Consider the following 23,327-nt stretch of genomic DNA (forward strand, 5'->3'; position numbering starts at 1 on the left):
TACTTTTGTATATTTATATTTATATGTATTTATATTTATATGTATATGTATTTGTGTAATTTATACAGGCCATCAAGTTCAGCTCTCATTCGTGTTTTATTTTCATTTTAGTTTCCCCACCAAGGACCCTGTGTTAGAAAAAAGCTGCATTAGATACAGCAGCTTAGATATGTGGCCGTTTCAAGATCCTGAAGACATCATTCACATGGGCAGCTGAATATAAAGGAGATTCAGATATCACCCACCCCCAAATACACATAGACTGAAAGAATGAGGGGGTGGCCATGCAGAATCACCTGCCAACTCCCACTGTTGCATACTCAGATATTGTGCGAAGGGGTTCACTGGTGTTTTTCAACATTGGGTCCCAGGATTCTGTCGAATTACAACTTCTAGCCTCTGTGACCACGGACTAAATTCACTGGGAATGATGAGTGACAAGAATCCAGCAACCTCTGGGGACTCAAGGTTTCATAATACTACTCTACACACCTAGAGCTCCTCCACAAGGGAGGTCCTGACTAAGCCAGGATCTCCCTCACTCAACCCCTTCACACGCTGAATGTGCAAATGGAAATGGAAGCAAACAGAACTCCATTCACACGTACTTTCAACACACAAGAGGAGCCATCTGGACCCCCACTCTCTCAGAGACAACAAGAGTTACAGATGTCTAGAACAGTATTTGGGAATCTGTGGTCCTCCAAATGCCATTAGACCCCCCTCCCCAAACTCCCATCAACCTAAATTATAATCAGGGATTATAGAAGTTGTGGACCAACAACATCCTTTTGTCGCAGAGCAGCTCCCCAATCCTGGTCCAGACTGAATTAGAAATTCCCAAGTTTCTAATTACAATGGGCAGCCCCATATGCAATATTACCGATTTCTGTTTAATTCTGGGCAGCTGGCCACATCCCTCCCTCACATGGCTTGTACATTATGTGGTAAACCTCAGTGATTACAGGATAGGGCACACTTGGAATTCTAGGCTGCCTGAATGTGTGCTACAACCCCACCACAGCTATGCAATCAAGCCATGCAACAAGGGAAGTGTTGTTGGCGACATCCACTCAGATGTGTGCATAGATTATGCGCGCACGCACAAACGCTATGTACACACACATACTTATATATGCGCACACACTCATCATCGTGCATGGGTAACTTGATATTTATAGTGGATACGATTAAATCAGGGCTGTTAATATTTTGCATTGCTCCCGGTGCAGGGGAAAAAAATTCTAAATAGTAGTACAAGAGCAGCTACCCCTATAACGCCAGCCCCGTGGAAAATGAAGCTGGCAGCACAAATTGAGGACACTGAATTCTTTTATCCCTCCTCCTGTTCCAACATCTGTTTTGGCTGGCGTGAGACACAGGCATCCTGATTGATGTCACCTAGCCAGCACAGGGCTGCTGTAGCTTGCTGTCCAAGAGGAATACATACCAGAAAAAGGCATACAAGAGCCCAGAAGCTGGGGGGGGGGGGACGCTTGAACTAACAGCTCTCTTCTGACAACGCCGCTGAAAACTTTTGGTTAGCTTAACCAACCCTTCTCTCCATCCCCCTGCCCCATAAACACACACAAACACACACCTCTCTTATAAATAGATCTGTTCTGTTCCTTTGTTTTGTTTCACACTCTTAACTTAATGAAGATAGGGCATCAGGCGGCAAGAGGCACGTTGCAAGCAAAACAACATGCAAAAACCTCTTTCTTTGGCATTGTATGGCTGCATACTTAACTCTGCAATGAGCTTTACAAGGCAGCTACTGAGATATGAGTCCATAAGCGGCGTTTGAGTCTTACATTGAAACGCTTCTGAATGAACAACGCAGCCAGATTTATTGAAGCACGGGGCACAGAGACAGCTTGGCCATTTTGGGCCACACACAGAGAGAGAGGCCTCTCATTGCACAGATAGCTAGAAGCCCTGTTGCCTCCAACTGTGGCTCCATATCCTTCCCAATCACTGAGTGGCCTCCCAGCTACCTGGGAAATTAAGATTTCATGGCTAATAGCCATCTATATACTCTTCCTCCATGCATTGTAAAACCATGCAAACTAGTGGCCACCGCCACATCTTGTGGCAGCAAATTCTGCGAATTAACTATGCTACGTGTGGGGGAAAGACTTCCTTTCTTCTGTCCAGAATCTCTCACCATAAAGTTTCATTGGTCAGGTTCTAATAGGTACAGTAAGAAAGGAGTTGAAAAACTTCCCCTTATCTACTTTCTCAGTACTGTGCAAAAACCTTTAACATGTCACCTTCTGGGTCACTTTTTCTCTGAACTCAAAAGCCCCCAATACTTTAGACTTTCTTCACAGGAAAGACACCTCGATCATTCTGCTTTTCTGCATCTTTTCCTGCTCTACCATATTTTTTGTAGATATGGTCACCAGAACTGCACACATTGCTCCAAACGCAGCTGCATCATAGATTTATAACAAGGCATTGTGATACTGATCGTTTTATTTTCAATTAGTTTCCTAGCAATCCTTAGCATTACTGGGTTTTTCAGAGTTGCCCTATAACGAACTGACATTTATCGCCGAGTAATTGACAGCATAGGGACGCAGGTGGCGCTGTGGGTTAAAGCCTCAGCGCCTAGGACTTGCCGATCAAAAGGTCGGCGGTTCGAATCCCTGCGGCGGGGTGCGCTCCCGCTGCTCGGTCCCAGCGCCTGCCAACCTAGCAGTTCGAAAGCACCTCCGGGTGCAAGTAGATAAATAGGGACCGCTTACCAGCGGGAAGGTAAACGGCGTTTCCGTGTGCGGCTCTGGCTCGCCAGAGCAGCGATGTCACGCTGGCCACGTGACCCGGAAGTGTCTCCGGACAGCGCTGGCCCCTGGCCTCTTAAGTGAGATGGGCGCACAACCCCAGAGTCTGGCAAGACTGGCCCGTATGGGCAGGGGTACCTTTACCTTTACCTTTAATTGACAGCATCCCCAATCCCTCTTTCCTGGAGAGTCATTGCCAGTTCAGACCCTGTCAGTATATTCTGAAGTTAGGATTTTTTTTTTTTGCTGCAAGGGCATCACTTTACACTTCATTTGCCATTTTGTTGCCTATTCCCCCAGTTTAAATAAATTATTTTAGGACTCTTTCCCCATCCTGGACAGCTATACAGGCATCCCGATTTGAATGGAGGCTGCATTTCGGGTCATTGTGGGTGACAGCAGAGTACACATAAGCTGGTTCCTCCACCTTTTTTGGCCACTTCCAGGTCACTGTGATACACACATGCGCAGTCATGCACCTATCAAACATGTGCAAATCGGTCACTGCCTGCATGCCATTTGCAAAACTGTGCTACCGCAGTGCTCATCTGGCTCCAGTTCACTTATGAAAGCCATGATTCACATACAAATCCTTCAGGAATAGTATGGTTTGCTAACTTCCACTGTGAGGATTGTTCATTCATTTATTCCCTCTGCTTTCTGTTGTCTGCAAAATGGTCTTACTCAGAAGCCTTTGGTGAGGGGCTTAACCAAAGCTTACAAATTAAGTTTGTAACTAGAGGTACCACTGTATATAAGAGTGGCTCTGGTAAAAATAATTATTAATAATAATAATATGTTGTTGTTGTTGTTGTTAGTTTGTTGTTGTTGTTAGGTATTACAGGCCACCCTGATCAAAATATTTATTAATTATATCAATGAACTTCAAAATATTGATCCAGGCAGGACTTTTCATTGTAGAAGCTATGCTGGTTCCTTCTCAGCAAGGCTTGTTCTTCTTCATGCTTTCACTTCCTTCTTTAATTATGTTTTCCACCAGTTTACCCACAGTAGACTTTATGCTGTAACTGTCCTGTAGTAATCTAGTTCACCTTTGGACGCATTTTTTTTATTTTTCCTTATGTTTGAGGCTTTCCCATTCTCCAATAAAGAAGTTGGGGTTTTAAGTTGAAATAAGAAGAAATAACGTGGCATCTTGAATCTTGCTAAGCTGTTGGAAATCACCATCTTCTCCATTTCGTCCCTCCCATGCTGCTGTAGGTCAGCAGCAGAGCTCATGGCCTTGTAATATCTCCAATTAGCAGCTGGAAAACACCTTGCCTGAGACCTTAAGAGTCCCAATTCCAGTCAGAGCAGCTTAGATGAAGTGACTCTATAGGTCAGCTTCCTATATTCATACTCTTGTCAGTGCTGGTTCTCCTGCCCTTGTTGTTGCTGGCCTACCACACGCACCGCTGTGAGAAAGCTTCACACACTTCATTATCCACAGCCTACATCACAAAACTAAGATAGTACTAGAGAGGCCACACCCAGCTATCTTCTAGACTTAAGAGCTTCAGCCTGAAAAAGAATGATTGGAAATACCCCAAGCATATGTCCAAAAGGCCACAAGCAGAAGTTTCCTGCTTGGCAGGGGGTTGGACTCAATGGCCCTTGTGGTCTCTTCCAACTCTATGATTCTCTGATTCTAAGTGAGCAGGAGTGCCACGTTTCAACCTTTTCCACACACTCAGAATCATAGAATTGTAGGGCTGGAAGGGACCATGAGGGTCATCTAGTCCAACCCCCTGAAATGCAGGAATCTGTTTGCTCAAACCCGCGGCCCTGAGATTAAGAATCTCGTGCTCTACCAACTGAGCTATCCCAGGGATACTTGAAGTTACAGAGCTGTGTTTTTTTCTCAATTTGTTCATTTAGGAACCCTTCAGATCTGCAAGCAAAACAACTTACAAATTTCACATCCTCTATCCATGCACTATGGTACGTCTAGGTCACAACATGTATTGCTACATGAAGAGAAACTTCTTCCCCTTCTGTATCGCAGCTCTGCAATTTTATACAGAGAGCAGGAGATAGGAGTACACCAATTACGGCTAGGTTCAATAACCATGGGGGAGTGTTTTGCTTTTTTTTTACTAAGTTATGTATGTTGTGTTTTTATATTGGAAACTGCCCTGTGATTCTCAGATGAAGAGCAGTATAGAAATTTAATAACAAAAATAAAAATAAAAAGCAAAAGTTTCTATTATCCAGAAGTCCAGTCCAGCCACAATATTGCTATAGTGTTATAGGAACTGATTCACAAAAATGTTGTTACGTGAAGAGCAGAAACTAACTACTGAAGAAAGATCTCCATTATTCCTATCACTCTGAAATTGCTTGAAAATTAAATACATGTATTAGTCAGAGAGGTCACTTTTGGGTTTTCCAACGGGACCCCTTTGTATCTGCACCTTTTTGCTTCAATGTGGTCCCTTTTACAACTACATGACAGCAATTCAACAGGTTTGGGAACGAAGTCAACAGCGTCACCACAGAATATACAGCCGTACCTTGGTTCTTGAACAGAATGCATTCTGGGAGTCCAAGGCGCGGCTTCTGATTGGTTGCAGGAGTGGTTCTGCAGCCAATCGGAAGCCACGCCGGACGTTCGGCTTCTGAAAATCGTTCTAAAACTGGAACACTCACTTCCGGGTTTCGACAGCTTGGGAACAGATTTGTTCAGGAGCCAAGGCATTTGAGATTCAAGGTAGCATGCACTTTCAGGCTAAATATCCAAAAGCACACATTTGTCCATGATGGTTCAGAAGCTCTTTCAAGGGCTGACTTCTGTTAATATGGAAGTTCATTACTTGCTTGGTTGCCTCAATAAATAAATTCATATCTGTTCAGCATCCGGTATCTTAATCTGATTACCTACTTTTAAACCAGTACATGCCAAATATAATCTGTATACCTTGAACCCAGAAGGTTTGCTTTAAAAAGCCAGGGTTGACACTCTGATTTATAGAAGCATTATACACCTGGCTTAAGAGACAAAAACAGATAGACTGCATTCCTAAAAACCCATCATCAATAATATCCTTTCACAAGGATCAACAATATCCTTTCACAAGGGAACTGTGAGAACAGCTAATTTCAGCAATGTGACTTACTCATATTTCCTGCTTACAAAAGGAGCTTTCATGCCTGAAAAGTTATATAGAAAGAACAAATAAGTATACATGGACCTCACTTTTTGTTTGTTTCCATTTTTCAAAAAAAAGAAAGAAAGAAGGAAAGGGTTGTTGCCTAAAATTACCTTTTATTTAAAAGAGTCAAAATGCAAGAAGACTGCCACAACACTATGTCACCAAATACTAAATAAACAAGAGGTGGGGGGAATTAGCAATGAAGGAGAAACCACTAAGACCTCTACCATAAGCCTGGAATATGTGATGTGTTTGTAGGGACAGGGAACTCTCATTCTGCAACCTAGAGTCATCGCTCAAAGGCAAATTGGGACATGCCACCTGCTAAGCCTTGCCTGCGGCTGCAAAATGGTTCCTGCAGAACTGCTGCTAACGGCAGCCCAGCACCGACCATCCCTCCACCGCTGGTATACAAATCAATATTCTGTATGGGACAATGACAATAAAGATTACCGTATCGTATCATATTGTATTGTGACAAGCCATGGCCGTCACCAGAAAGTCCTTGCATAGGTATTTAACAGTTTGATATAATCCAACAGAATGGAGGAAAGACACAGGGCATTTAGTGACCAAGCTAGACCCATGTTCTAAAGCCCTCTAAGGGTCCATGTCTTCGTCAGCAGCACCTCTGAAATTCTAGCTCTAAAATCTTTTCTTTGCCAAGGGTGTCTGGAATTCTCTCAGACAGACCCTCGTCAACTAAAAACATAGCAGCATTTCCTTGCCCAAGCCACTTTTATAGACCAATACAGCAGACGTGAACATGTGTACTAAAATACAGCATAGCCCATTTTTTAATATCAGCAGAGACAAATAAAGAAAAGACTTCTTTGCAAAATATCAGCCCAACAGAATCCAGAACGGGCCTTCCAAACACATGCACCTACAGATTAGGCATTGCGCTTAAATATTAGGTCAACGTGGTCCTATTTTCTCCTCTAGTTTTTGTCAGGAGGTCGTCCTACACTTGAGTAGGACCCTGGCAGAGACACATGCCTGTCTGGCATGTTCTCTCCCTCCTGGTCATCCGTTCGGGAGCTTCAAAAGTTTTCTTCTGCCCGAACATCACAGCGACCGATGCCAACAGACATCGGCACACTCAGGAATCCGCAGAGTCTTCGCAGCTTGCGTAACAGACCTCAGCAACTCAGCATTTTGGCTAATCTACTTTATTTACATATAAACACACGGAGAACTGCAACATGGCTCCCTCTCTCTCTAGCATCATACAGCAAAAAGAAAGAACAAAGGACAATAGTCCCATTTCACGGAACACAGTAACACAAACATCCTGTCTCCGTCACTTCCCACTCTGTGGAATGAAAACATACACCATCATGTGATAGACAACAATCCCATGACTGCAATCATGGAGCAGGAATTCTAACAGTTTTATGGTAACTCTTAATGAAATGCATCCTGCCTGTGTGAAAGCTCTTCGGACCAAAAGAGAAGATATTTGAAAGGTCATAAACACTCAGTAGCAATAGGACTACAGACGCCCGCATGAATGTTTTCACTCCAGATAAATAAGCCTTGAAGCAGCTGCTGCCATCAGACCAAATCCCAGGTCCTATATCAATCAAATAATCACAAACTAGCTGAACCGGGGAAGAGATTGGAAGCTATTTTGCCTGAACAGCTTTCATAAAATATATTCTTCTCTACGGGTTTGGTTTGATTAAACGCAGAAGCCTCTCCCACCACAGATTTAAAGGGTTTCCCAAAATAAGATTGAGGTGACTTTCTAATGGAGTGACTCTCCCCTTCTGCTAACATCCACTTGAAATGGGATAGGTGCATATGAGTGCAACGCTGTTCCTCACTGGCATCACACTTTAAGAAGCTTACTGGAAATTTCCTTGAGCTACGATAAAGCTTGCACGAGGCACAGCCCTAGCCACCTCTCTGCGAAGGACAAAAACCTGCAGAAAATGGACTACGGTGGGAGAATGCTAGAAGAACAGTCAAGGCATCTCTCTCCAACATTCTTTGAGCTGGTGCAGTATGGGAAACAGAAAACATGACTGATAAACAGAAAACAAAACTGCGTAAGCATTGCTGCTTGACTAAGCAATCTTATGAGACAGTGTTAAAATTATTATTATTATTAGTAGCAACAGTCCATCAAGTAAGTTTGTTTTTTACTAATCGATTCAAGCTCCAATTTTGTTTTGGTTTTTTTAAAAAAAGACAACATTCCACTTTTGGATTAACATTTATTAATGGCCAGTTCATAAATAAAGCACATAATAGCCCAGTTATAATTATGGTTTCGTGCTATGATAAGGTAACAAGCTGCAGCCTCACACTCTCCCCTCCTTCCATCTTCAATTAACTACGGGCTAGCTAACAAACCAGAATCTGAAACCATTGCTTGAGCCTCCTTTGTCTGAACTAACCACAGTTAGAACAAACCAGCCCCCAAAATTCTAATATAATAAGAAAGCTGTCGTTTCTTTAAAAACCAAAAGCGGAACCTTCGAATTTCATTACCTCCCATTGTCAAGCAACAGAAGCAAATGGGATGGATGGCAGACCACTTGAAGACTTACCACAACTCACTCTGGTTCAGTGTCTGAACTGAGGTTCCGCACAGTAGCCGCTCTCAGCCTCCAGAATATACAGCACACATGTGTCCACAGCTAAGTGTATTCGATATAGAGAGTTTTCATTTCTAAGCACTCAGCTCTCTTGCGCAACTAAGCTAAGCAAAAAAGCAGACAGCCACTTGGATGAGGGACAGCAGCAGTTTAGATGAATATCTGGAAAATGCTTACTTAAAGAATGCTCTGGCCGTGCTCATTGCCTCAGTTCAAGCGCCCGAATGTTAATATACAATGGAAAATGTCAACCCATTAAGCCCATACCAAATTTCTCCTCGCGGCTTTGACTGTATTAGGGTTAAGGCAGTGCGGGTTTGTGCCGTGTGTGCGCCTGAGCGTTATTTGTTTAATGCATTTTGTATATTGCCTCTCTGCCAAGGCACCTGAGGCAGCTGACCATTTTAAAACACTAAAAACAAACCAAAGTCACAAAGTATAGAATGGAACGCTTGTGTAGCAAAGACCGAGTTACTGGTCTATCAGATTCAAGTGCAAAGATGGTTCTCCCTTTGACATACTTATCTATGAAATCTCATGCATCAGATGTGAAAAAGTTGCGTCCAACATGTTGTGTTGCACACCCATCTAATTTAGAATATATGCAAACTAGTTGTAGTCTGCATATAATTCTGCAAGCTTACTAGATGGTCAATAGTTTCAATGCAGGTGTTTCCAGCTTTTCCAATTCTATGATTCTACGAATAACAAAGAGATGCAAACAGACAAACAAATAAACAGCCCCCCCCCCCAAAAAAAAAAATCCTAGGAACTGTAGTGCTGAGAGCTACAGAGCTACCATTCCAAGAGTTCCCCAGGGAGAGGGATTGATTGATAAAGCACTCTTGAGAGTTGTAGTTCTGTGCAGGCTCTCCTGACACCTCTCACTACCCTTAAGAAACTACAGTTCCCAGGATTCTTTGGGGGAAGCCATGTCTGCTTAAAGTGGTAATGGCACAGTTTTCAATGTATAATGCAATTGAGTCCAAAGTGTGCATGCATCAACATGGTTTATATTTGCCAACTGCTGAAAGGTGGCAATTTGTACCTAATATCAAGGCTTGCCAGCTAACAGTGTTTGTTTGGCAAGCACGTTATTGAATCTAATAACTATTATAGACTGGTCTACAGAGCATAGCGATGCCTTTAATTGTGTTAAATGAGTCCCCCAGAGAGTTGTCCAATCTGCCATTTCTGCAGCGCAAACCCGTAATACTTTCTGAAGGAACAATCAGTGCTGTCTGCTATACGGTGAATATTTCTGAATAATCAGGCTCTACAGGTAATCAAAAATGTTCATACATTGCTGTGCATTTTTTTTTTGTTTGTTTCATTGAAGACAGATCTGCAATTTATATTTTTTATACTGATATCATTGGCACTGTCCGTGGGAAACTTCAATCTTTGATTGTATGCAATTATTGTCTATGCGATTATTGTCTATGTTCTGAAGAGACTAAGCTGATGCAGATCTATATATTTGACTTCTTTTAAGCTTTTATTTTGTACGTGCATACAATATAGCACCAAGTATTTCCCTGAAATGGGGGAAGATATACAGCCTTTAGATACCCTTTTTCATTTATCTATGTGTACATATGTACATTCACTCAGAATGAAGCTGGTATTTCAAAAAGCTGTCAATTTTAGTTTCCCCAGCTGCATTTTTCTGCTCTGGTTCTATTGTCAGCTTTTTCAAATCAAAGGGCATACACATTTATTTAATTCAAAAGTGCTCAGCCTCCTCCAAATCTCAGAATGGCAAAGGACATGCATCTAATAAAATATGCATCATTTTTTTTTTTAATTACACACTCTGAAGTTCAACATTTTAAAATTTCTTTGACAAGGCTGTTACACGATCCTGTGGAGAGTGCATGCCCGCTCACTCTCTCATCACTTGTGAATTAATACACATAAAATAATGAAATTCGCCCCACTCAAAGGCTCAATTGTTAAGGCAGAATTTGGTCCATAATTCCAACACGGTCCTTGCCTCTCTCAGTCACCCTCTGGAGTATCTAAAGCTCGCTCAACACTTAACACTCCGTATATCTGCTTTAGATAGCTCGTTCAAAATTATTACTGCTGTAGAAGCATCAATGCAGAGGGGCCCTTTCCCCTTTAAAATCTTCAGCGCCCGTAATAAGCATTTTAATGCAATTTTGATATGTCTACGATAAAACCTGGAGGATTTGGCAGGGGCAGTAAAATCCCAGGAGAAAGCAAACCAATTAAAATGTTTGCTGGTCCCTTCCTTATAGCACCCCACTCCCGGGAAATCTAGAGAAAATTCTACATACGCTATATAGGACCACACAATTCCTAAAAGAGAAGGAAGGTGGCATTGCTTCTAAAGTAACTAAGTTTATTTCTTCAGTCTTCTTGACATGTAGATGTATGTACATTCCAAGAAGTAAAATTAGGATGCAGCTCTCGCGATTAAAGCAGCAGTCATCACATTGCCCTCCCATAGTCAGGCGTTGCTTTCTTTTGTTGAAATACATTTTAAGTATGCCTGAGAGAGCGATGCCCGTATGGTGATGGAAGCAAGAAATGGCTAAAGTTCCATTCTTGCACATGTGTTCACATAGTATCTGCTGTTCTAGATGCCACTGTGCAATAATTGAACAGAGTATTTACCTTTTCTCTTTTGTCATTTTCTTAAGTAATGTTATTTGGGTTGAAGCTCCGCTTCGACACATTATGCATGTAGAATGTAAAAGCATTTATCCCTCCAAAGATGTGCATTGCCTCAAATTAAAATGCTAGCGTGTTGTTAACAGCGAAAGGCTAAAAAGATAAAACGCAAATGGAATGAGCAGAACACAACAGTTTCGCTTCTGCCACTACAAAGTTATAACTAGACAGAAAGCAATACAGTCCCTGTGAATAATTTCACTTAAAGGTTTTATAATCCCCAATACAAAATTGTGGTTCCTTCATACACACAGTAGAGAATTACTCTGATCACTGTGTGGTGTGTTCTATTTATTTTTCAAGAAGCAACTTTTTTAAAAAAACAAAGTGGACACTATTTATAAACAGCAGCACAGTGGCTTACAGATTTTCGTAAAACTAAATCCTATTGTAACCCTGGATGACGTAACATTGACTTAAGTAACGTGTGAGTTGCTAGGAGACCTCAAAACATTGCAATGGATGCAGTCATAGCTGAAAGCTATTTTAGCTTAATGAACCGAAGATGCTCTGAGATTGTTCTAGAGGAATATAGTTCCTGCTAGCATTATGAGTTGCAAACAATTATGCAAACTACGCAAAACATATTTGTGAAAATTTAAGTTATCACCATAAGTGAAAATTTAAGTTATCACCAGCACATTAATGTTCCTACTTACTGAGGAGCTGCCTGCCACAGAACCGGGAGAATTAGGATTTTCCTGTCCAGAACCTTGGCCTCTCTCATTAGTCCCACGAGTCACAAGGATTCTGAAATGCTGCTGCCTGGAGTTTTGATCGGGACGGATTTTAAAGGTGCACCCTTGCCCGGGAGAAACCCGCTCCACTGAACCGCTTCGAGATATTTCAGAGCCGTTCCTGCAGTTTCCACGAAGTGCTGGATTCATGCCGTCGTCCTCCGTGGGGCTGACTCGTGCCGGATGGGGCTGAACTGGGTACGAGGTACTTCTTTCCAGCCGTATCCGTGGGTACCTGACCAACCTATCTCCTTTTGTTCCGGTGAAACCAAAATTGTAATCTGCTCCCGCCTCTGTATTGTTCGACTGAGACTGCTGCAACTGGAAGACAAACAATTTCTTCCCCGAACTGGAGGACCCATCGGGCAGGTGCTGCAAAGACCAGCGCCTGGGTTCAGAGGGAGAAGAGGCATTCTGAGCCTCGGAACCAAAGGGCATCAGCGTAACATGAGGAACGTCCACACTGGAAGCTCTGTGCTGAATCCTCACCCCGCTGATGTTTAACCCTGATGCAGGGTTCATTTCGCCGTCTTGAGGCGTGGCTGCGCTGTCATCATTCCAGTTATTGGAAGGTATTGTACAAAATATTGTATGGTTAGAGGACCCGCCGTTAATCTCGTGCCCCATGTTCTCTGTCTGCCTCGGTGGAGAATTATCTGGAGTCACCTGCGGACTACTTTGAGAAGAATGGCTTCCAACCAGAGATTCATCATGCTCCCCTAGATCTGAAAAGTTACCTGTCTCCTCCAGAGGGGACTCTGGGCCCCCACACTCATCAGAATGTCCATTTACTGCCTTACGCTGGAGGGAGATCTGCATGGACGAGCTCCTTGTCGGACGCGCATCGATGTTGTTTAGAAGCTGGGGGATAAACATGGACGTGCTCCTCTTCAAGGAACTGGCTTCCCGCAGATCCCTGCTGCCGTCGCCGTAATCCATTCTGCGCCTGGAGAAAGGGTGAGGCCCGTTCCTTCTCGGTAAAGTGTGGAATGACATGAAAAAGTCATCATCTTCTCTCTCGTGGTCTAAGATCTCCGACTCGGGAGCTGTGTTGCTTCGCCCGGAGCCAAAATGAAACCGCAGCCGATGGGCCATCGTTTCGGGAGAGAGGAGAGGGGGAGAGACGGCAACGAGTCCAGGCACTGCCAGAAGTTAAGAACTGAAGACATAAACTCCGAGGAAAAGTGTCCCATCTGCCAAACTGTTAGCACTGCTGTACTGATAGCGACAGATAGCAGAAATAGCCCAAGTGGCAAGCAACATTCCAGGCATGATTGGATAAGAGCAATCAAGCGCTCCTCCACACTGTGACATAGGGTAGGGTGGCTGGCATCACATGACCCATTTCCCCCTCTCCAATGCAAGCAGCTATTTTTTTTCTTCTTTAATACCAGCAAGAGCCTGAAACAGCACCTTCACAGCTGCTCCTTTTCCATCAGAAAGGAGCGGCCCAGCGGGAGATCTCTCACAGCTGACCGAGGCAGCAAACACACTCAAGCTCTGCTATAAATCTAAAAGTACATCATATTCACAGAACCCTTTTGTACTAAACCAGATCAAACAAAAAATAAAAAATGGAGGGGGGGGGAGCGAGACACAGAGCACCAGCAGCACCCACCAAAGACCCCCACCAGTACTTGGCTGATATTGCATTGAAGTTCTCAGGCAGATCGGGGAGTCACAAAAATGGCCAGAGGAAGGTACAGACGGAGATTGCGTTTGCTCAAAGCTGGCCGAAGCCTTCGAGTGTCGTTCGACTAATGCACATATTAAAGAACGGTTAGGAACTATATCTTTCTCCCCTTATGCTTAAAAAGTGATTTAAGTAGCAAGCTTTTTTTTGCTGGAGTGGTAGACACAGATATCATATTGCCACTGTAAACGAACTATAATAACCCGCTCCAGCTATACACAGCGTTTTCCAGGAGAGGCGGTTTGGGGGGTGGGTAGGGAGAAGAAGAAACTCTTACACACACACACACAATTCAAGCAGCAGACAGGAGCAAGCAACAATCTTCCTTTTTCGGCTTTTGGGAGGCTGAGAAGGCAGCTGAGGTCTGGAGCGCAGGGGTGTTTGTGAAGAGCTGTACTGATCTGACTTAAAACGCCGTCCAGAAACGCTGCCCCACGCTGGCGAGCCTCCAGGGAGAAAGTTAGCAATATTACTAGCTCAGATTGCCAACATGGAATAGAGCTCTGATTTGTTATGAGCCAAAGCGCTCCAGAAGAACCAACAGACTCAACATTAAACAATGCCCGAATTCGGCTCTGCTGCACATGGCGGTTTTGATAAATGTCAGAGGGGGTGTAAGGAGAAGGTAAGAACTGAGGCAGAGTCTGACAATGCTCTTCCAGTGCGAATACGAAAGAAGGGCCAATGAAACCAAACAGTCTTATTACAGAAGTAAACAGAACAACCTGCTTTTATAAAAGAAAGCCTTGGAGTTGTGGAAAATCATGTGGGTGTTGAGTCAAAACCATATCCTGGGCACCTCTGCTTCTGTTTTCTAAGCACTTGTTTTCCCATACAGGGGCCAGGGGGGTGGGGGGGGGAAGCAGCCCAATTACAAGGAGTAGCTTAAAATGATAAAGACCGCTGAGGGTAAGTATTATAATCTATACTAGCAAAACTGGACTCTGCCAATGACGACAACGCCATGATTCCTCACTACACAAAAATAATAATAATAAAAAGAACAGGCACATCGTCTAGAGCATCTCTGGGAATCCAGCATTTTGGACTACAGGACATATTTCTATTAGATAGATAGATAAGAGTATACCCTCCAACATTTCTCCAATGAAAATAGGGACATCCTATTCCATTATTATTAATTATTATTATTATTATTATTCCCCGTCCATCTGACCGGGTTGCCAAAATATATAAAAACATAATAAAACATCAAACATTAAAAAACCTCCCTATACAGGGCTGCCTTCAGATGTTTTCTAATGGTTGTATAGTTACTGATCTCCTTTGTGCGGGGGTCGCAAACTCCACACCCTCCAAATTTTCCCCAATGAAAATAGGTACCTCCTAAGGAAAAGTGGGACATCCCGGGATCGAATTAGAAATCAGGATGGCTTCTGTAAATCCGGGACTGTCTCTGGAAAATAGGGGCACTTGGAGGGTCTGAGATAGATAGAGATACACACAAACACACATGGCACAAATGACAGCTAGGTTTGGTGCTGATGTTATTCTCATACATACACAATCCCTAATCCAGGAGGTCCTCATAGGTAATGAAATATGATGTACAAACATAGCTCCCACATCTCCCAAGGGCTTTCGCACTCACTTCAATCAAGACATAGCGCCACACGCATCTTGCTCAGAGTTGGGTCTTTTCACCTCACAAATACGCGTTTGAAATTGGGGGGAGCCTGACTCTATGGTGAATCAGAGAAGTGGGCAAAGAAAGGGCTAAATACCAATTTCCTTCCATCACCACCCAAAGCTGTTTTCATGCATTTATTTATTTACCTCCGTAATTTACTAGTCACCTATTAACTGACTCAAATGGGTTTAAAACAAATGCACTGGGGTTCCGTTCCACGTAGCATGTATTCATTTCATTCCATGTCATTTATTTTAAAAAAATGTTCCTTTTCCTGCTAATATATATATATATATATATATATATATCTATCTATCTATCTATCTATCTATCTATCTATCTATCTCCGAGGAAGCAGCAACCAACAGTTTAAAAAAACAAAACTGTCCGTCGTAATAAAAGCAGAGCAGAAGGTGGGAGACTCCTGACTGACCCCACTCCTGCCTTTCAGCAATTCCAACAGGAAACTTCAAACTGTTTATAAGCCTGCAATCCATTAAAAAAAGGTCACAATTCATATCCGCACATGCAACCATTTGATAAGTATTACACCACTTTCGCATTATTTCGGCTGCAAAAAAGGGTGTGGTTATGGCACAGCCACTGAATGTAAAGATAAAAGAACACTTACCAATCTATTTTCATCAAATACTTCAAAGAGTAGTCTGTGGTTAGATGGATCTACCTACAAGATATAATAAAGAATTTAATGGAATTATTTGTTTAAAAACAGACTAACAGTTACCGTATTTTTCGCCCTATAAGACACACTTTTTCCCCTCCCAAAATGTAGGAGAAATGTGTGTGCGTCCTATGGGGCGAATGCAGGCTTTCCCTGAAGCCTGGAGAGCGAGGGGGGTTGGTGTGCACCGACCCCTCTCGCTCTCCAGGCTTCAGGAAGCTATCCACTAGCCGTGGGAGACCCAGCTCTCCCAAGGCTAGCGGAGACCTTGCCAGCACCCAGAAGCTTGGGGCGCGCTGAGCTCCGCTGGCCCCAAGCTTTGGGATTAGCGCAGCGCTCCGCTAGCCCTGGGAGAGCCGCGCAGCTCTCCCACAGCTAGCGGAGACCTTACCGGCACCCAGAAGCTTGGGGCGCACTGAGCTCCGCTCGCCCCAAACTTTGGGATTAGCGTAGCACTCCGCTAGCCCTGGGAGAGCCGCGCGGCTCTCCCACGGCTAGCGGAGACCTTGCCGGCACCCAGAAGCTTGGGGCGCACTGAGCTCCGCTCGCCCCAAGCTTCGGGATTAGCGCAGCTTCAGGTTGTTGTCCGTATCCCCGGCAAGGGGCTAGGGCCGTGCAAGCCCCTGGGAGCATGAGGGGAGGGGAGGGGTGATGGTATGCTGCCATTCTCCCCCCAATATTGTTTTCTCTTACTGGCTTTTGCTGGAATCCCGAAGTCAGTTCTGTCCCGGGGCGGGGACAGATAGTCGTAACAAATACCTAAGCAACCACTCACATTATGTATTTTAATAAAGTTGTGGCCAAAATTATGCCAAAAACCTTAAACAAAAATGTCTGTGTGAATTGTGATTTATTTAGGGGGTGGCTTGGGGACCTCGACACGCAAACAAATTTCTGGCGATCATATATCTAATCTCAACAGCAGAAAAACCAGCCTTTGAAAAACCTGCACACAAGGTTGCTATGCGAATGATTAGCATTAAGTTAGCCATGATTAATCCCACCCCCTGTCTTCACTCCAAGGTGGGGTAGGGACATGCAAGCAAAGCCGGCTGGTGAGCTTCTTTTAATGTTAGAAATGTTGATTTGATGAAACCTGATTTAAAAGAAAAACAGCAGCATGCATATGTTGACGCAGACAACATAAAACCAGGCTGCAACAAGAGTCCCATGGTTAGACAGGGAACATCTCCCACACAAAGCATCAGATGCTGGCACTTCCCATTACTAACTGGGGCTGATGAGCTGAGATTCCAACATTTGAAGGGTCAAAGGTTCCCCCATCCCTGGTGTACTCCATGAAAGTTCGGAAGCAACCTTATAACGAGTGCCTCATCAAGCTCTGTATTTTCTATACTGGAAGGGCTGGGAGATATACCGTCCAAAATAAGTTTGAAGTCCACAAAGTGGAAGCAGTTTCATAATATTCGACACGGCAATATATCGCAATTCACGATGTGTGCATGTGCTATGTAAAAAAAACTATAATTGCAATGTGGGAAAAACTGTGAAGCCCGGTCATTGCTCCTCTCATGATTCCTGCTGCCCCTGTTGCTCTGTTTACAACAGCTGTAACAATATGTTAAAGGTAAGGGTTGGAAACTGGGATAAGAAAGGAAAGTTCCCAGATGAGAGCTAGGAGGGTCCGGGGCTTTTTTTCAGCTGGAACTCACAGGAACTCAGTTCCGGCACCTCTCAGTTGGGCACCATTGCCATTACAGTGGACGCTCGGATTGCGAACGTGATCCGTGCGGGATGCACGTTCACAACCCACAGCGTTTGCAACCCACAGCGGTGCGTCTGCGCACGCGCAGGTTGCGATTCTGCGCATGCGTATAGCACGATTTAGCGCTTCTGTGCATGCACAACTACCAAAACCCGGAAGTAACCCGTTCCGATACTTCCGGGTTTCGGCAGTCCGTAACCCGAAAAAACACAACTTGAAGCATCTGTAACCTGAGGTATGGCTGTATAAGAGAACAAGGGAAGCATTCATGGTGAGTTCTGGCACCTATTTTTCTAGAAAAATAGCACAGGGAGGCTCCAACACTTTCTGAGTGAGACAAGGGTTAAGAGTTACCTCTGAGGGAGGATTTTGCATTTTTTCTTTCTTTCTTTCTATCTTTATCTTTATTTAGATTAGTTTCTTTCATCTTGTTGTCTTCTAAAAAGCTTTAATAAAATCTTAAGGGGGAACTCTCCTTCTTTAGACCCAGGCCAAAAACTGAGACAGCTCTGATATATTTTTTCTCACCCACCCCAGCAACACTCAAGGTTTTTGAAACTGCAGTGATATACAAAGCCGTAATTAACAGTTATTAACAGGACCAAAGGATTTGATTGTGCAAACTGAGCCACCATGTCATCAATTGAAAGTGTTAAGCGGTGAATGCATGTTTATTCGGAATTAAGTCCTACTCTGTCTAATAGAACTTATTCCCAAATTAAGTGTGCATAAACTAAACATAAATAGGACTGTGGTGCAAGCCCCTCTGTGATCAACGCTAAGTGTGTTTAAGATTGCAGCATTATAAACCTGAAGTATAACATGACCAGACGTAAGTTCTGGTAGAAAGATTCCTATGTATTAAACTTTGTTGTGACTGGAATGGAAAAAGCCGGGACCAGACATGTGGGGTTCAGTGCCAAAACAATTCCCAGGGATTGTGCATTACTAATCAAATCAGGCTTGGACCATTTCTTCCCACTCTTCCTTATAGAGAACACTGAAGAGATCAATGTGTCTGGGACAGCAAGGAAGACTGCAGAAACAAAATCGTCTCTATTTTCTCTGTTTAAGCATGCTATAAAAATCAACTTGAAAACCACTTATAATCTTTCCAAATTGAGAAACTGCTAAAAATATTGTTTCGAAAATGCTAACAAAAAAGTCCAACTGCGCAGACACTATTTGAAAAAGATACTACAGTTTTAACAATCTACAATGCCCCAGTGTTTACAGGCAGCTGCTCCAAAAGATTAAATTTAAACTGCTGAAATATTACCTTGCCTCCCTTTCCTTTCCTCTCTCTCTCTCTCTCTCTCTCTCTCTGCCGTTCTCTTTTTAAAGAAAGACACCCGAGAGTTTGGACAGCATTCTATAGAAACTGGTTAACAATACGAAAGTCCCACTCACTTGCAATATTAAATCTGAGAAATCATTTAAAATATTGTTTTCTACTTTCCCTTCATCTTGTTGAGTAAGCCAGCCTGGGGAAAGTATAATGCAAATGAGTGGTGGGTGTTTTTTTTCATGGATCATGTAAAATAAGTGTAAAATGATGCACTTTTAAAACAAATTCTAAAAATGATCCTTAAAAATACAAACTGCTCTGCAGTTTCATTCATGATACAATTGCCTCTGTGGTCTTGCTTTGGCCATCCGTAACTGTGAAATTAATCCTTTTTGCCTACATATTGTGCCACCTTATAGGATTAGGCTATAAAGACTGGTCCCTTAAAGCCAGTGTTTTCAAAATGAATTTCCAAAGTAGTAAAGATTAGAACTTGGAAATGCAAAGTTTACCCATCGTATTTATAACACATGTACGGTTTGGGTGCTTAAGTCCACTAATCACTTAATCTAATCCTGGCATCTACTACTTAGTCCTTCCCCTCTTGCCTTTGTTGACTAAAGCAACAAGTTGAACTTCTTCCATCATCCCAATCAGTGAATATCCCCACTAACTGGATTGTCAAAACTTCAGTGCTACCAACCCCTGGAAATAATAAATAATAAATAATAAATTTATATTTATACCCCGCCTTTCCTGGTTCAGAAAACCGGGCTCAGGGCAGCTAACAACAAATTTAAAACTTAGGGCCTGGGACCTCTAAACTATGATTATTCATGGGCCTTAAGGTCCTCTGCGGGGCTTACCAGGAGAGGTGATCCCGTAAATACAAGGGCCCTAAGCCATAAAGGGCTTTAAAGGTCAAAACCAGCACCTTAAACCTTACTCAATACTAAACTGGGAGCCAGTGCAACTGGTAAAGCACTGGGTGAATATGCTCCCATGGCAGGGACCCCGTGAGGAGCCTCACTGCAGCATTCTGCACCCGCTGGAGTTTCTGGGACAATTTCAAGGGCAGGCCCTTGAAAGGGATGTGTGAGGGTGCAGCAGGTGAGTATCGGGACAGGTGAAACAGTAAAAAGTGGCTGGCCACAATGTACTTGTAAAATGTGTATGGCAACAAAACAAAACTAAAAATAAACAAACCACCATCAGAAACCTCTTAAACTGGAGGAGAGAAATTGTCCGTGTGGTCATGTTTGTGTAGAGGCTTTCTAGGCTGGAATAAGCCAGAACAAGTGAGATACTGGCAATATTTTTAAACCGAAGACATCTAGTAAGTGCATGGAGTCACAAACTAATAAGAATCAAATAAATATTCCAGCAGCAGACAGTACAGTTCTTCTAGGATAATGAACAAATTAATAGTCCCCAAAGGTACATCAAATGTCCAAGGATCAGCTATCACTAAAAAGTGTGCTGCGCTTGGAGCACCCTATTGCAATGTTTGGAGCACCCATCATCTCACGTTTGTAGGATATTGATTGTGGAAAGGCATTCTGCCTCCATTTCAGTGATCTTTGACAGTCACTTCACTCCTACTGTTCCTGTTTGTTATGTACTGAAGTTCTCACCCTGTGCCAGCAGGGGGATACTGTAGGTAGTTTTCACTCAGGTCCACATATGCAAATAAGGGATTGAAAGTGACTCTCAGTGATTGGATAGTTACAGAAAGTGTTACAGTTGCGTTGTAGTGGAGCTCTGTATAAGCAGGCTGGCTGAACCCTTCAGTTCAGTTCTGTTCTGGCCTGTGAATAAACAAGAGCTGTTGAATTGCTGTGTCGTCTGATATGTTCACCCACAACTTAACACTGTTCATGGAATATTTATTTGATTCTTATTAGTTTGTGACTCCATGCACATATTATATGTCTTATGTTTATGAATTTTGAAACAGTGTTATAAAAATATTTTCAGTATATTATTAGCCGACGTGTTGCTTGTTGTTCAGAGTGTTCTGTTTCGCAACACAGGGGATTTTCTTTGGTGTAGAACAAGTGAGATGGCAGAAGATTTAAAACAAAACAAAGAAATGGGATAAAGTGCACTTGGTCAGAAAGATATGGGCTCAAATCTGACTTCTCCCTTGGACTCATCTGTATAGCCTTCTACAGAACACTTCTGTGTCACAATGTACATTACAATGGCATTCTTCCAAGTTTGGGAGCGGGCCTGAGGCACATTTGCCAAAATTGTGGCCACAACTACACTAGGTCTTTAAAACTCTCTTGCCTCCTGTTTTGTTTAATGAGAACAGGGAAGTGGCATGAGTACAAGGCACTCTAATAAAGACGATGCACACCCAAATGCCAGGGGAGTTAATTAAATTTGCCTCAAGTCAAGTCCGAAATTAAATACCCAACATCTACAGACAGGAGTGTGGAAGACTCTGAGACCCAGGAGAGTCTCCTACCAGTCAGTGCAGACAGCACAGCAACAGATGGACCAATGATCTGAAGCATAAGTTGGTCCCATGGATTTGTGTGCTTGATATCCCAATGATACTGGTGTCATAATTTTTGACCTGGCAATATACTGCGAATTGTGATTGGTGGTGTGTGTGTGTGTGTGTGTGTGTGTGCGCGCGCTATGCAAAAATCACAATGTGGGAAAAACTGGAGCCAGCCAACGCCTCTACATAGATCCATCCTTATCTCAAACATGGTGATATATTAGTATATCACATTGTTTATCTGGTAATATATCATGGTGTTGAAAACCAGATATGGCCCAGCCCTACTGTTCACATCTAAATAGTTCCTTATTTCAGACAACGTGATGTAATGGTATATCACGATATTTAGCTGGTGATATATTGCGATGTTGAAAACCAGCCCCACTGGTAAAGTGGCTCATTTGTAAGAACCAATGGCTCTGCTCTAGGGTAAATCAGAGGTAAGAAAGAAAATTCATGTCTTCACTGGAAATGAATACTAGAAGCAGAGGAGAAATCTCGGACAGAAAGAGTGTAGGCGATGATTGGCTAACCCCTTAACAATGCCAGTAACCAAACCTGCATGGAAAGGTGTGGCTAGCTAGTCAGCAACCCCACACTCTGACACTGCTGAAAGTAGGACTCCCTGTCTCTAAAGGTAAAGGTAAAGGGACCCCTGACCATTAGGTCCAGTCGTGGACGACTCTGGGGTTTCGGCACTCATCTCGCTCTATAGGCCAAGGGAGCCAGCGTTTGTCGGCAGACAGCTTCTGGGTCATGTGGCCAGCATTATTAAGCCACTTCTGGCAAACCAGAGCAGTGCATAGAAACGCCAGAGTGGTACCTATTTATCTATTTGCACTTTGACGCGCTTTTGAACTGCTAGGTTGGCAGGAGCAGGGACCGAGCAACGGGAGCTCACCCCGTCGCGGGGATTCAAACCGCCGACCTTCTGATCAGCAAGCCCTAGGCTCTGTGGTTTAGACCACAGCGCCACCCGCATCCCTATCTCTACCGCTGCTAATTTCTGGTAGGTGGAGGAAGTCATCCTTTGCACTCCATCCCAACAAGGTTTCTTCAAGCAAATTCACGCACTGCCACTGAGCATGCTTGTGACACAACTGTACTGGGAGCAGGAAGTTATGGTTCTAGGACTATGGATACAAGCTTGGATTGGGTTGAAAGCAGGGATTGGGAACCTATGGCTCTCAAGATGATGGACAGCAACTCCCGTCAACCCTAGACAACAAGGCGAAGAGGGATGATGGGAACTATATCTCAGTGCCTTCTGGGTAGCCTTGGCTTCTGCATCCCTGTTTTCTAGTCTTCATCCAATGCAATAGATTTATTGCTCAGCTTCAATACTCTTGTCCCACAAAACCAGAATACTAGTCCAGCAATCTTCACTGTTTAAAAAGCTTGAACCTATCTATAAACAACCTGCAAATGAAACCCATTTCCTCTCCCCCACCTCCAGCCTTTTTCATTCACAGCCCTTTGCTTCCTCTATATGTCTATTTGCCTCCATCTTTTCCCCTTGGCCTAAAATATCCTGTGAGTGGAAATAGGGATAACCACTAGTGTAGAACACCCTAAGTTGAACCACCTCGCAGGGATGTTGTGAAAAAGATAAAACAGGCTATAAAACACGTTGCAAATTAACAATGCTATTGTATATTACAAAATCATTTCCAGAGAAGGCCATGTTTCATATTGATAGAAATGTTTTGTAAACGTTTGGTTTAGAATGTTTAAGAAAATAAGAGTTGCTTTGCTGGTTCATTAGATTTTGGGCCATCAATTCAACATTCC

General features: G+C 43.3%; 1 protein-coding gene across 10 annotated transcripts in view; it reads right to left on the reverse strand.

The window, feature by feature from the left end:
- The window catches only part of NEDD4L (NEDD4 like E3 ubiquitin protein ligase), a 260,860-nt gene that overhangs the window by 113,694 nt on the left and 123,839 nt on the right, over nucleotides 1–23,327 (reverse strand). For 5 of the 10 annotated variants that reach the window (XM_079994713.1, XM_079994715.1, XM_079994714.1 and 2 more), the window contains one exon: nucleotides 15,957–16,010. In XM_079994713.1, coding sequence (XP_079850839.1) covers nucleotides 15,957–16,010 — 54 coding nt within the window. Of the gene's footprint in view, nucleotides 1–11,903; nucleotides 13,184–15,956; nucleotides 16,011–23,327 lie in introns of those variants that run through there. The other 5 variants (XM_079994707.1, XM_079994709.1, XM_079994712.1 and 2 more) reach the window with 5 other exon arrangements.

Source organism: Podarcis cretensis (assembly GCF_951804945.1).
Source record: "Podarcis cretensis genome assembly, chromosome: 11".
Lineage (NCBI taxonomy): Eukaryota > Metazoa > Chordata > Lepidosauria > Squamata > Lacertidae > Podarcis > Podarcis cretensis.